Here is a 14,917-nt window from a genome sequence, read left to right as displayed (position 1 = left end):
AGCCCCTCCCTTGTAAGCATGATCTAGTATAGCTCTATTTTGGGGATTACAATGTATTTTCTATGGTCTTTTCATAACCAAGAGCACTTCATTTGTTGTAATGAATGTTGATATTTGTATGGATGATTTCTTTAAGTTGATTATCTTGTTTTAGATGATGTCTTGTATTAATCATATTGCTTGAGTTTTCATGGTGAGAATGGAGATAAGGTTATGAAATGGTTTAATGGCATGTTGATAAGTACTTTGATAGATCATTGCTTAGGCGATGCCTTTGATGGTTTATACTTATTTCTTACCTTTATGTGCTTCATCATTTTAATGGCATGTTGATAAGTACTTTGATAGATCATTGCTTAGGCGATGCCTTTGATGGTTTATGCTTATTTCTTACCTTCATTTGCTTCATCATTTTATCTAAGGCTTGATAATCTTTCATTCAAGTAAATGTGGTTAAGCTACATCTTAGTTAGGTAGTCTAAACATGTTCACCCTTGATGGATCATGCTTGCTTGAGATTTAATGTACATCTTGTTGATTATATGGCAACTATGTGTTGCTATATATTTCTTGACCATCATATATTGTTTTTCCCCCAATTTAGCTCTAATCTAGCTTGTGTATAGGGATGGAGGCGGATTCACTTCCCTAGTCATCTTTACTTGTATTTCATCTCCTTTAAATTCTTGCAAGCTTTTATTTTATGCATTTTAATTTCATAGCTTAAGTGACAACCAACAAATCCTCTATGAACACCCCGTATCATTCTAAAAAGACTCTAGACAATTAGGTTGCCATAGATTAGCGCAGTCCCAGTGGTTCGACTTACTTGACCAGTAGCCCTATTTTACAATGATTCGTGCTATTGCGAAGGTTGATTTATTATAGATCGAATTCTCAACCGATCAGTGCATATAATGCATATGATCCGTAAATGATGCAACACTTTAAACAGTACATCAAATAAAATCCACATAATCCATATAGTTGATAAAAACAGAATTGAAACAGTTCATCAACTAAAATCCAAAATAACATCCCTGTAATTGCTAGAACATTATTTAATAGTTCAGCAAATAGAATCCAAAGCATTTAATCCATGTAATTGTAGACAGAGTTTTAATATCTCAGCAATTAAAATCTAAAAGTAAGCATAAAACAAGTCTGATAATTAAATGACCCTATTATGCATTTAAAACAAGTTTTATAAATCAAACTACATTCCGTTAAATTGCTAGACACAGTTTAAGCAATTAAATCCCCTCTATCCATTATATCCGTTAACAGCATGCAACTTGTTTTACGCTATCATACTGTTTAGTCCAATTGCATAAAAACATCAATTCTATAGTTTGGATTCTAATACAGCATGATAAAAGGTTTAGAGTCCATGCTACAGTCCATTAGATTATTAAAACGAAATTTAATAATCTAATCCTTCCTATTTATTAACCGTATGCAAAATTATTTAATCTTTGATACTGTTCAAATTATTAGCATACAACTAAAGATTATGCATCAAAGGGTTTTAATACACTTTGAATTAATATATAGAACCCTCATTAATATTCCAACACAGTTCCAGAAACCCACCTCGTCCAAACAGTGCCATAAATAGTTGAATATGCGTTTCTGGGCGAGAGCAGGCTCTCACAAATTGAGAGCATGCTCCATTAACTTGGGAGCCTTCCCATTCACTTGGGAGCCTTCTCCATACACTTGGGAGCCTTATTCTTCAAAACTCTTCTTCGCCTCCGGCGAAGTTCAGAGCCTCCGTATTATTTTATTTAACTATCTAGGGTTCAATTTATGTCCCAGAATTAATTATATGCACGTGTCATACATCCTCGACATGAATTAGAACCAGTTTAAAAATCAACTAAATCATGATTAAAACAAGAACATGTATAAACCATTAAACCTTTTAATTCAATGCATTTAAATTCACAACAACCATACTTATAAGATCAGTTTTAACATTAATTAAAACCCTGGAGACTACCTAGGCATGCACAGAACACAGCCAACGGGAGAGAGAAAGAAAAGAACTTGCTTGGTGGTTTTGAATCAAAACCCCGTCGCCATCTTCCTAAGCTTTCCGATGACGTCTGTTCATTGTCAACCTCCTACTGCTCAACCTTCCCTCCTCCTAGGTCCGTCATTTAATCCATAGCCAAAACGCTCATTGTAATCTCTCTATTTTGTTTACAACTCTCTGTTATGACTCTCTGCCTCTCTTGTGTCGTGAATAGGGTTCTAAAACCCTAGGCAGGCATACTACAAATATTTATAGGCAAATATAATTTGTAACCTAAATCTATTTACCTAAGGAAAACAAAGAAAAAATTATATACCAACTATACGTATGCAAGTCGGCAACCTAGAATCCCGTGATATTATAAGTATAAATAAAACTCTAGAATTATTTTATAACTTAAATGATGACTTAAATTACAGATTCAATTATTAATAATTAATAATAACTAAATTAATCCACATAGACACATATACTCATATATACATGTATATCATCCATGGGTAAAGCTATACCCATTTTCACAATCCAAAAAGTCCATTGATCTTATCCAAGTCCAAACTCTGTTTAAAACTAAAAAGAATACATTTAATTTAACATTTAATTATCACATAAGCATTTACTTCAATTAAAATAAATAAATCAATTAAACAATTAATCACTGGCCAAGTAAACAAATACAGAATTTAAAACATATACATGAAATCACATAAGCACACACTTTAAAATTAAACAAAATTAAACTATTAATTCATTTAAACAATTAACACGAAACCACATAACCACATAGCCACGAAAACAACTAAAACTCACAAGAAAATAAATTTAAATTCCCATTTATACCCTTTTGAACACTAGGGGTATTACAGGATGTGTAGCTGGCTATAATAGGTTGAGGTGTACCCTATTAGGTCTAGGTACTCATGCCCACCTTTAGGGTGCATTTTTGCATGTTGCCTTCTATTCAGGTTGAGACCCCTTTGTAGCCTAGTGAATGTCCCTTAGTGTGGATATATATATATTTATGGACTAGATAGATATTGTCAGATATCTAGGATGTATCTGCGTATCGGGTCACTGTATGGATTGCAATTAGAATATAACTTGTTCGTGAGCCTGACCCACTCTTATATTCTTTTTAGGTACGGGACGGTTCCAACCTTAGAGCTTGATCGTGCTTATCGGAGGCAGTCACTCATTCATCTGTTTACGTCGGACTTCTCTCTATGTTTTAGTTTGGGTTTTAATTTTCAGTTATTCAGTTTAGTTGGGATTTTGTTTAGGGGTCCACTAGATGGATTCCCGAGTAGTACTCTTAGAGGTTTTGGAGAATTGGATTATTATTATTCATTATCATTTTGAGGATTTTATATTTAATAATTCTTTTTAGCATTTTTATTTATTTCATTTCTTAATTCTTTTTGTATTTCGTGTTTCTTAAATATTAATTGTTTGATATTCCTTCGGGTTTGAGCTTGAGCCTGATCAACCCATGTCTCGGATTCGAGGGGTATCACACAAAATCTTTTAAAGAGGGTAGAATGTAATGTTTCTTATTTTTGTTATTTTTCATTTTTTTTTGAAGATTTATTATTTAATTGGAGACTTATCCAATTGAAGATTTATGTTTCAGTTTATTGGATTTGGTTATGTTGCATTATATATATATAGATATATGTATATATTGTAGCATCTGATAGAAGGAAAGTAGCAGTAGGCTGCCGATGAAGGAAGGAAAATGGAAAATGAAAATTTTATGTTTTAGTTTATTGGATTTGGTTATGTTACATCATATATATATAGATATATGTATATATTGTAGCATCTGATGGAAGGAAAGTAGTAGTAGGCTGCCAATGAAGGAAGGAAAACGGAAAATGGAAATGATATTGCGGGTCCCACTTGAGAAAGAGATTTGGTTTTATTACATCTTATATATATATATATATATATATATATATATATATATGTATGTATATAATTTGCATTTGAAGGAAGGGAAGCTTCTGGACAAAATTGAAAGAAAAGATGGCATTGTGATTGTGGGCCCCACTTGAATTTAATTTGGTTTCTTTGTTGCATAATATGTGTGTGTATATATATATATATTTAGAAAATGAGATATTCATTTTATTTTTCACACGGGACCCACCATTAATTCAATTATGTAATGACCTAAGGGGTCATTACAAACCATCAGTTATTCCATCTCTCTTTGTCTCTCACGCAGAATCTCTCTCTCTCCCTTTTGGCCTCCATTATTTCTTTTTCTTTTTTTTTTTTTTTTCCTTTCATAAAAGCTTAGATTAAAGCCACACCATTGGGAATTTGATAATGCCGTTTGTGGCAAAATGAAGAGCTCAGCGGGATCTTCAAGTGGGTGTAAACAATTTCTTCTTTGGTGCATCCTAGGATTTTTAAAATTAGGGCAAAAAATTGGGGGTTTTCTCATTTTTGGAGGTAGGAGGTCTCTAATCCATAATCTTCTTGTGCTTTTGTGAATTATCTTGTATAAATTGTTACCTAGCATGTTCAATTTGTATAAATTCTCACAAAAATTGCTTAAATGTTGTGTATGGAATGCTTAATTATGTGTTGAATGATGTGTTATGATTGAGCATACTTGTATGGACTAAAATTCATGTTTTATAGCTTACCATGTTAGATTATTGTTGAATGAAATCATTTATATTTTTTATTTACTTGTAAAACATGCTATGTGGTTTAAGTTGAATTAATTGTATGAAAATGAGTACTGGCGCAGTATGAAAAGGCATGATGCACTTCATGCATAAGCATTGGTTAAGGAAAATGGGAAAGTTATTTTTAAATGGAATGAAAAAGGGGATTTTTAGAAAAAAAGTTTTGATTAAAAAGGTTTTTGTGAAAACCTGGACGCTGAGGAGGTACCAAAGGTCCGTGGAATTAATATGACCTAGAGGGAACTAGGGAAATCACCCTAGCGTGGTTGAGCTATTTGGGCCCCAAATGATGTTGCAGAGGTACCTAAGGTCAGGGACAGTAGTCAATCCTTCTTTCGTGTCGTTGTGGAATCACCAATGGACGGGTTATATTAACAGTTTGGAAATGATGACTAAAATGGTTTTGGAAAATGGGGAGCGACATGGCATGGCATTGCATTCCATTTCACGGCATTTGTATTCATGATTTGGATTTGTTGATTTTGCTATGTGGTTATATTCTTCCCGACCTAGCATGATCTCGACTATTCTATTTTCCCTTCATTGTTTGGATTCACGGGGTCATAAGAAGTGTGTCTTAGACACTTCCTGCTGAGCTTATGCTCACCCCTTTATTATTGACATTTTTCAGGATACGGAAGGGAAGTGGCGGATGACGCTCCTCCATAGGGTTCAATGGGTTAGGGGACTGTTTGACATATTTTGTAGCTATGATCTCATTTTAGTATTATTGCTATTACTATTTTTTTTTTTAAAACCCTAGGATGATACGTATATTATGTATTGACGTAGGAAAGGACGGTAGTGTCCCTAATTGACCTCGGGTTCGGATAAGGACCCTGTTAGTGATTCGGACCCTCAGGTCCGGGTCGTCACAAAATGGTATCAGAGCATTTTATTAAAAATTTTGGGGCGTGACAGAAATTCCCAAACATATACCAGAATGGTGATTCTAATTTTTTCATTAAAGTTTATTAAAATGGAAGAATGATGATTGGAATGAGGTGACTAATAGTAAGATCAGAACAATTAGATCTAAGCCTGGGAATGATAAAACCAAGAGAGATAATGCCCAAAACATATAGTTAATTAAGATTGCAGTGCTGCTGACAACAAAATATAGCGAGGAAAAAAGAAAAAAAGATAAAAAAAAAAAGATGGCAAATAATGCTTAAACTGCAGTGGAGAATTGAGTAGCTAAGCCTAGCCATGACTTGGTTTTAGTAGGCTTAGAAGGAGGAGCAACAAACGAATTGTTTGTCTGGTATGGTGCTCGAGCTGTAATACTATAAAAAAGCCAACACAGAAATAACAAGATTAATTTATGATCAATTTCGCCCCACCACCTGACCACTGCATCTTCACCCACAACCTTTGCCGCCATCACCCGACCACCGCACCTTCACCCACAACCTTCGCCGCCACCACCGAGATGAGAGGGTTGAAAGAGAGAGATGAGAATCTGTGTTTGGTAAAAATAGGATTGAGAAGAGAAAGATAAAGAGAGGGTAGTTTGGTCATTTTATGATAGAATTAAAATATATCTTAGGGTGTGTTAGACATTTCATGTCAATTAAGGCTGTGTTTGGTTCCTTTTTTATAGAATGGGTTGTCATTATTCAAGTTTGCAAACCTGGGGGTGTCATTGTCCAAAAATGGCCTAAGTTGTATCTACCTATCTTTTAGGCAAACCTGGGGTGGGGGTTGGTGTCACTGCAATTTACTCTAAATTTAATTTTTATCTATGTGTAAGTAAGGATTTAAGTTATATAATTGTTCTCAATGGATGTCGCTCTCACGTTTTGCATTCTCGTTCTCATTTTCACTATTTGTGATTTAATTTTGTTGTTTTCGTGCTCCGCTCTCAAATTTACTATGACTCCTGCTTTATGTGACTTATCTAAAGACTAAATTAAATTTAGATTTAATTCATAATCCGATATGATCACTTCAATTTTATTTTATTTTTTATTTTCGAGAGAGAATTATTATTTTTTTTTCCCCATGTGTAGACAGTGAAATATATATATATATATATATATATATTTCACTGTCTTGCATTCATCTACAAAATGGGTGAACTTATGAACACATGGGGAAAAAAAAATAATAATTCTCTCTCGACTTTTGTTAACTTGCTACTTTACTTGATTTTTTATTTTATTTATTTTGAGGGATAATTTGATTAAAAAACAAGATAATTAGACCTAGTCAATTTTGATATATAGTCGGCCTTTGAGTTGGTTCACCAGTTATTTATTTTAGAATAAGATATTTATGGTTTCACAAGTTTAAATTTTTTTGTCAATTGATTCGTGATGATGATAATTAGTCATTTCCCTCCATCTGGGAACTTAAAAAATGTGAGAAAGTAATATTCTAAAATTTAGAAGGGAGATAAAACGGGTTTGGAATTTGACCATTAAATATATTTACAAATTGACACTGACATGTCCAGAAACATGTCTCGGCCGCTTGTTTGTTTATCCAGCTGTGTCCCTGGTGTATTTGAGTTCGTGTCCCTGGTGTATTTGAGTTCGTGTCCCCAGCACGTCCATATTGTACACATATCAAATACCACACATTCGACGAAGTGTCCTTGCTTCCTTAATTACACCTTACCTCTCTCACTTTTTGTTATATTGTTTGTATTGGGGTTTCTATGCAAATATATTTTCTCTTTTCGTTGATTCTAGTTTGCATAACTTAACTATTACTATAACAATTTGCTCAAAACTTGGTTAATTGATTGATTGAGATCGCATGAGTCCATAATTCAACAATAATCTGTCAAGTAATCAATTGAAATTTATCTACGTAAAATTTGTTATTGCCATTTCTTCAATTCATGTAGCATTAACACTCGCCAAGAAACTTGGTGTACATAAAAGGGAGCATAAACTAGGAGCAATGCAAGGGAAAACAAGTCCATAGGATTTACTTCTTTCTTAAATATGGTGAAAAAAGAGCACAAGTAGCTCTCTAAGATGATGAAGCACTAAAGTGCAGTGCAACTAGGGAGGCATAAATACCATCTTTGATATTCATCAAACTTTCATGCTTTCCCTTCTCTGCAATGACTCCATTTTTAACCACTGCAATCAAATCCGCACCCTTAATTGTCGATAGCCTGTGAGCCACCACCACCGTGGTTCTGTCCACCATAACTCGGTCCAGTGCATCTTGAACCACTTTCTCGGATTCAGCATCGAGGGCACTGGTGGCCTCATCTAGTAGTAGTATCTTCGGATCCTTCACCATGGCACGTGCAATTGCCACCCTTTGCTTCTGTCCACCCGACAATTGGATCCCTCGCTCTCCTACGGCTGTATCATAGCCCTGCATTTCCATAACTCAGGAGGTTGGATAAATAAAGAATGTTAGATTAGTTTGACATAACCCAGGGATCAGGGAATGGTGGAAAAAGAAGATGCATGTGTGCTATTTCTTTCAACATATTTAACAAGAAGGCATTATTGTCTATTAGATTAGATCCAATGGTTTTAAAATTTTCTAGTGTTTCTAAATTTAGAAGTGCATTAGAATTAGAGAGTTTTAACCTGTTGTAGACCACTAATGAACTTTTGAGCATTTGCTGACTCTGCTGCAGCAAAAATTTCTGCCTCTGTTGCATCTCCTTCCTTTCCATATGCTATGTTGGCTCGGACTGTGTCGTTGAACAAGACTGGCTCCTGGCTAACCAAGCCCATCTGCTGCCTCAACCATTTCAACTTTAGCTTTTGGATTTCAACACCATCAAGGGTGATTTGACCTGATTCAGGGTCATAAAATCTTTGCAACAAAGAAATAACTGTTGATTTCCCACTCCCACTTTCTCCAACCAGGGCAACAGTCTGACAAATGAGATTCAAACTATTAGTTTTAGGATAAATACATGTATCGACTTGTGTAAGGCTAGCCATCAAGTAGCTCTAAAGAAAAGTATAGGCCGAGAATTAGTCATACTGGAAAGTTACCTTGCCAGAGTGAATGGCCAAGCAAAGGTCCCTAAAAATTTGAATGTCAGGTCTAGTAGGATACTTGAAACTGACGTTGTGAAACATAATATTTCCCTTCACATTTTCTAGTGTTGTTCCAGAGTCAACGCTAGCGTCTATTTTGGATTTCTGGTCAAGAATCGCAAAGATAGAAGCAACAGCACTCTTGGCCTTAATGAAATCAGGAGCAAGGGGGCCTGTTTGAGAAATAGCAATGGCTGACATGCTGATACCAAAGAAGACCTGCAAACCAAGAAAGAAGTTAAAGATTCAAAATGGCAAGAACAGCCAAGATTTATTTTAGTGTTCAAGTACCAACGTAGTCTTAGTGTTCAAGTAAAAAAGTAGTCAACTAATTATAAACATTACGATGATAATATGAATCGATTAGTGCATATATGGTTATGAGAAGCTCGATTACCAGGAAAACATTAGCGAATGTTGTCTTGCCATCCTTAACAAACCGAGCTCCAGCATAGAAACTGGTCGCGTAAACACAGAATAGAAAAAAATAGGACAATCCAAAACCTCCACCACTAATTAGGCCTTGTCTTACTCCTGCTTTCATAGGGCCTTCACATTTATTTCGGTACAGTTGCATCACCTTCTCTTCAGCACAGAAAGAAGCAACTGTTCTGATACTCCCAACTGCATTGCTAGCAATTTGACTTGCATCCTCATACATTTTCTGTAAGCATTTAAATAGTTGCAGCTTATTATAATGGACTAATTACACCGAACTCAGCCTATCTTAGATAGTTAAAATAGAATACAACTTCACTTGCAGTTCTAAAGGATTAACTTATAGGGGAAAAAATGGTAAACTTGTGAGTTCCAATTGCCCTTTCCTATTGTCTGAGGTTTGGATCTAACCTTTGCATCAGCACTGAATCCTTTAATGAACTGCGTTTGAAGATATCCACTTAGTCCTATTAGAGGTACCATGACAAGAATTATAAGAGCCAGTTGCCAGCACGCTGCAAAAGCAATAACCAAACCAGCAGTAGCTGTTGCAACATTTTGAATAATCAAAGAGAGCGTGTCTCCTACCAAACTTCGCACGAAAGTTGCATCAGAAGAAAGCTTTGCTCCAATTGCACCACTTGAGTGATCTGCTTCATCGAACCAACTTATATCCATGTGAACCACTTTCTCAAAGCACATCAATCTAATCCGTTTTATTAACTTACATCCCGCCACAGCAAAAGAATATGTTCTTAGTGGGAGTGAGAATAAAGTCGCCACGCCAAAAACAAGAAACATGTATGCCCAGAATTTTGAATCCTTCCGAAGCTCATGAGCTGGCTCATAGAAAGTTTTGATTACTTTAGAAAGAAGTACCCCAAAAATTGGTAATACTAGACCATTAGCCACTGCACCAAATGACCCTAGCAATAGCACTGGGATCTCTGGCTTGTTCAGATAAACCAATCGTCGCAATGGGACTTCTGGGGCCTTTTGTGAAGGTGCTGTGGCTGGAGTTTTGAGTTCTGCATCTGTATCCAGGACACCGACTGCAGTGGTTACACGTAAAAAAACTGAGAATGAGTGTCTGCTACTGTTTCCAGTTCCAGATGATCCCCGGCTTATGGATCGTATGAAGGACATCCTCTGACTTGAATGTCTTCCAGAGTCTGCAGTGATCTCATGATCACTTCCTGCATGTTGTTCGGACTCTTTGCCATGTTCTTGCAATCGTATAAGCTGGCAGTATGCTCCCTCAGGACCTTGTAGTAGTTCAGAGTGTGAACCTGATCAGTTGAGAGGGAAAAAAATTCAGAAAAATAATCAAATCCAGATGAACAAGCCTTATAGAGCTCAGGTGGTGAGAGACATTAAAGCATCAACTATTTAATTTATTCATCAATTGCAGCACCATGTGCAATGAAATTGGGTTTGGGCAACTTCTGTTAGTAACTACTAGGACACTATATGCAAAACATGAACCTTTTTCAACAATTTTTCCTTGATGAATGACAGCAATCATATCTGCATTCTTCACTGTAATCAAGCGATGGGCTACTATTATGGTAGTTCTGTTGATCATAACCCTGTCCAGTGCCTCTTTGACAACCCTCTCAGATTCTGCATCAAGAGCACTTGTAGCTTCATCCAGAAGTAAAATCCTTGGGTCTTTCAAAATTGCTCTAGCTATAGCAATTCTCTGCTTTTGGCCCCCAGACAGCTGAGTTCCATGCTCACCGACCATCGTGTCTAGCCCCTAAATCATTAAACACAAAGCTGGAAAGGTTAAAAAGGTTACTTAAAATATAATTTAAATCCTTCAGAAATATAAATTAGTAATTAAGTTTTTTTTAGCAAGAACTCTTTTGAGGGACAGGTAACAAGTAAAACCTTCTCATGTTCTTCTGCTTATTTTTTGAGGTAAGGCAGATATATTTCCTACATTAGAAAATAATGTCTGGCATATTTGGCAAATCTTTCAAAAAGACTGATTTTGATTTAAAAACTGAAAGTGAAACAGGAAAAAGGAATAAAATCCAAACAATTCCAATTATACACCTGGGGCAATTTATCTATAAACTTGGCAACATTGGCAAGCTCAGCAGCAGCTTTAATTTCTTCAATGGTTGCACCATCCTTCCCATAGGCAATATTATCTTTAATGCTTGAAGTGAACAACACAGGTTCCTGGCTAACTAGACCAATTTTTCCTCTGATCCACCAAAGCTGGAACTCTTTAAGATTGATACCATCTATAAGAACTTCACCAACTTGTGGATCATAAAACCTCTCAATCAAGCTGATTACTGTTGACTTACCACTCCCACTTTGCCCAACCAAAGCTGCAGTTGTTCCACTTGGTATTGAAAGAGAGAATCCATTAAATATTTGCTCATCTGGTCTTGCTGGATAGCTAAAATAAACATCTTTTAATTCAATATCACCACGAATATCATCCAATTTCAGTCCGTTCATATCATAAGGATCTATCTCAGACTTCCTATTGATTGTCTCAAACATTTTAAAAGCTGCAGCTCGTCCAGCGGCAAATGCACTCATGCATGGGGATGCCTGTCCTAAAGAACTGTAAAAGTACAAATGGGTTACAAATTATGTGATCTTTTCAAAAGAATAGAAGATCAAATTCAAGCAATGCATGTACAACAAACAAAGCTCATGCATTCATTCTTTAACATAGTAACCAAACTGTGGGAAACTGGGATGAAAAACAAAGGGCAACTCACAAGGAGCCAGTCAGCACAGCCATAACTACATTGAGTACATCTCCTCCGGTATAGTCTTTGTTTAATATCATTCTCGCCCCAAACCATACAGCCAAAGCATAACTGCTGTATAGGACAAGCATAAATACACCAGTAGTCAACCCGGAAGCCAAGCCCATTTGCACACCAGATTTGTAAGCTTTAGTAAGAGACTTGTTGTAATTAGCTATAGCTTGCCTCTCCCCAGTAAATGATGCAACCTGAATGGCAAAGTAAAGGGTGATGAAAGAAAAAGGAAATGCTAAGCCATCTTTTTGGTAATTCTACATACCGTTCTTATTGAACCAATTGTCTGTTCGACCACATTTGCAGCTTGTGAATAAGCAGTTTGTCCATGGGATGTTAGCTTCGTTAAAAGGAGGGTCATGACAGCACCAGATATGACAAGTGGTGGAATCGAAGATATCATGACGAGGGTGAGAAGCCAACCTTTGATGAAAGCTATAACAAAGCCTCCAAAGAATGAAGCTACCACCACTATAAACTTCCCAACCTGTTGTAAATACATCAAGAAGAAAAGTACCAATTTAACCTAAAATAGGAATAGAGTATTGCTGATAATATTGGGGCTCCCTTGTCATAGCAGCAATACCTTTTCACCAATGGCATCTTGGATAAGGAAGGTGTCACCTGACATCCTTTCAATAATTTCTCCGGTTTTAGCGTCCGTGTCAAAGAATCCAATATCTTGCCTTAATATAGTTTTCAAATATAAACTTCTAATTCTTGCAGCCTGCCTCTCACCTGTGACCATCCAGCAAAACAACTCTGCGATGTAGCAAACATGTTTTCTCAGTTTCTTTAATCAAAAAAATTATTTACACGAGGTAGCTTGAAAACTAAATTATTTATCTGAAAGAGGCCTAATGTACTTACCGAGGAAAGCTGAAAAACCAGACCCCAGAGCCAAGTAAATATACCAAACAGATACCTGAAAATAAATTTTATACTGTTTGTTAGGAGCCTAAAGCAATAACTGATTTTACCAATACACTAATACTTCTACTACAACAGGGTGGAGAACACACAAATTGACGAAATTTAGCATAGATGACCTGAAAAAACAATTTTGTTGGAGTTAAAATGGCATCAAATTAATGAAGGAATCTGACGTTTCAGAGTTTCAGTTAGAATTCTGACAATTATCTTTTAGCGTGCAGATCAGGAAGAAACCTATTTTTCAAAAAATGAAGCAAGAACTGGTCTTGCTATGTGGGAGTGAGTATCAAGGTTAAGCTAAAGATACCTTGGAAACTTCACGAACCAAATTTTTTGAGTTCACATTCTGTCCAAAGGAATTGATTATATCTCCAATGAGCAGAGTCATAAGGGGCGTGCAGATTCCATTTGCTATAGCTGTGATTGTGCCCACAAGCATTAGTACATGGTCAGTGGAGTCAGCAAAGAAGAACAGTTTAAAATATGGAACAGTTTCAGTGACTCCATTGTTCTTTCGGGTATTATCAGAATTATCCTGGCTGCAAGAATTTGCTGCTCTTTTACGAGCTTCCATCACTGGCGAATGGCTTCTTGATGCTGCAGTCTGCTCTGTGTTCATATCGCTTCCCAAATTGCTCTCCTCAGCCATCTTTCCAAATGCAGCACTTAATTTACAAACTGTGAACTATTACTACCTTGGTGTACTTGGATCACAGCTGCAAAAGAAGAACATACATTTGAATCAGAAACCTATCTAGGCCTGAAAAGCAAAATAGTGGACAGCTGTAGAGTACCTACCATGAGGAAACTGAAATTCAATGACGTTAATTATGAACAAATTTCTTAGTTGGGATGGCTTCTTAATTTTGAGACATAGTTATTCTTCCTTTAGGTTAGTGTTACAAAACTTTTGGACATTTGAAGTCTCTGAAGCAGATTGAAAGGAGGGACTGTTGATCCTCAAATTCCAGGCTACTGCTTTAATCCCACGCAACCAGCAACCATAGAAAAATGAGAAATCTTTTCAAAAGAGAGGCTAGCTTTGACATTCAAAGCAAATACAAAGAGAGATAAATTGTTAAATGAAAACAAGCATCAAACTTTAAAATAAAAATTAAAAAATAATAAAAAAAAAAGTGAAAGATAAAGATCCTATTATGAGAAACAATACATTGAACCATGGTGGTGTTTTATGTATTTTTATGCACTACAAAAAACCATAATGATATATCTAAACAACTATAGGAAGTCAAACAAATTCAAAGGTTTCAAGACATACTGGAAACAGAGAAGGCCCAAGATTTTCATGAAAAAAAGAAAAGAAAGAGAAGGGTGAGTGAAAACTCTGCAACTTCACTACAACTGCTGGTTTTTGCGACAAAATAAAATCACAAAAACCAGAATTTGTAATAAATAGAGTACACTTATACAAGAGAGTGAAAGGAGGGCATAAATTGATCAAAATATGAACAAATTCACTTAATAAGTCCCATCAACTTTGAACTCACCAAAATAAGAAAAAAGGGATACTTATAATGGATTCCAACTTTTGTGGAATCTCCCCTTTGACTATTAGATTAATAATCCAATATCATTCCACACACTAACCAACCTTTCACATTTATATGTCTCCATTCTTCAAAGCAACCATTTCTTGATAACTAACAACTGTGGCATACTGGATACCGGCTAATGACATTCTGAGTTTTCTTCAAGAAATAGATTAAAAATATAAACTAAAATTATTAGCCAATAAATATAAATATGTAAAATTTGTACTTCTAATACAGTCATAATATAGCTTTTCAAGGTCAGATAGCTAAATTACCAGGAATGAGTCCCAATTGTGCACACAATTTTACAATTCACAAGTGTGAAAATAATGCACCACAATAGACATAGATTTACTTTGTTCACGTATGACCTACGTGACTACGTCCATGGTGAAGATCGGCGAAAAGATTTCACTATTAAAAAAAAAAAGGTTACAAACTC

The 14,917-nt window shown here is 35.7% G+C and overlaps 1 protein-coding gene across 1 annotated transcript; it reads right to left on the bottom strand.

The window, feature by feature from the left end:
• Positions 1–7,540: 7,540 nt before the first annotated feature.
• On the bottom strand, positions 7,541–13,659 carry LOC132274725 (ABC transporter B family member 11-like). The gene is made up of 12 exons (XM_059776065.1): positions 13,230–13,659; positions 12,860–12,914; positions 12,576–12,751; positions 12,255–12,476; positions 11,945–12,183; positions 11,259–11,784; positions 10,683–10,956; positions 9,609–10,486; positions 9,157–9,423; positions 8,715–8,978; positions 8,298–8,591; positions 7,541–8,076 (listed from the first exon to the last, which is right to left on the bottom strand). The coding sequence occupies exons 1-12, from the start codon at positions 13,569–13,571 to the stop codon at positions 7,720–7,722; spliced, it is 3,894 nt and encodes a 1,297-aa protein (XP_059632048.1). The 5' UTR covers positions 13,572–13,659; the 3' UTR covers positions 7,541–7,719.
• Between the last annotated feature and the right edge of the window lie 1,258 nt (positions 13,660–14,917).

Source organism: Cornus florida, unplaced genomic scaffold, assembly GCF_030987335.1.
Source record: "Cornus florida cultivar Cherokee Brave unplaced genomic scaffold, ASM3098733v1 CherokeeBrave_3.0.0_Hap2_Chr09, whole genome shotgun sequence".
Taxonomy (NCBI): Eukaryota; Viridiplantae; Streptophyta; class Magnoliopsida; order Cornales; family Cornaceae; genus Cornus; species Cornus florida.
The sequence above is the reverse complement of the archived record's forward strand: the minus strand, read 5'-3'. Positions and strand labels throughout refer to the sequence as shown.

Bases quoted from the DNA above. Each gene is read 5' to 3' on its own strand.
- LOC132274725 (XM_059776065.1), bottom strand. From the start codon at position 13,571: ATGGCTGAGGAGAGCAATTTGGGAAGCGATATGAACACAGAGCAGACT. The intron at 12,915-13,229 runs GTATCTTTAGCT...ATTTATTTTCAG, and splicing joins TGGTTCGTGAAGTTTCCAAG to GTATCTGTTTGGTATATTTA. The intron at 8,077-8,297 runs GTTAAAACTCTC...ATGGAAATGCAG, and splicing joins TCATTAGTGGTCTACAACAG to GGCTATGATACAGCCGTAGG.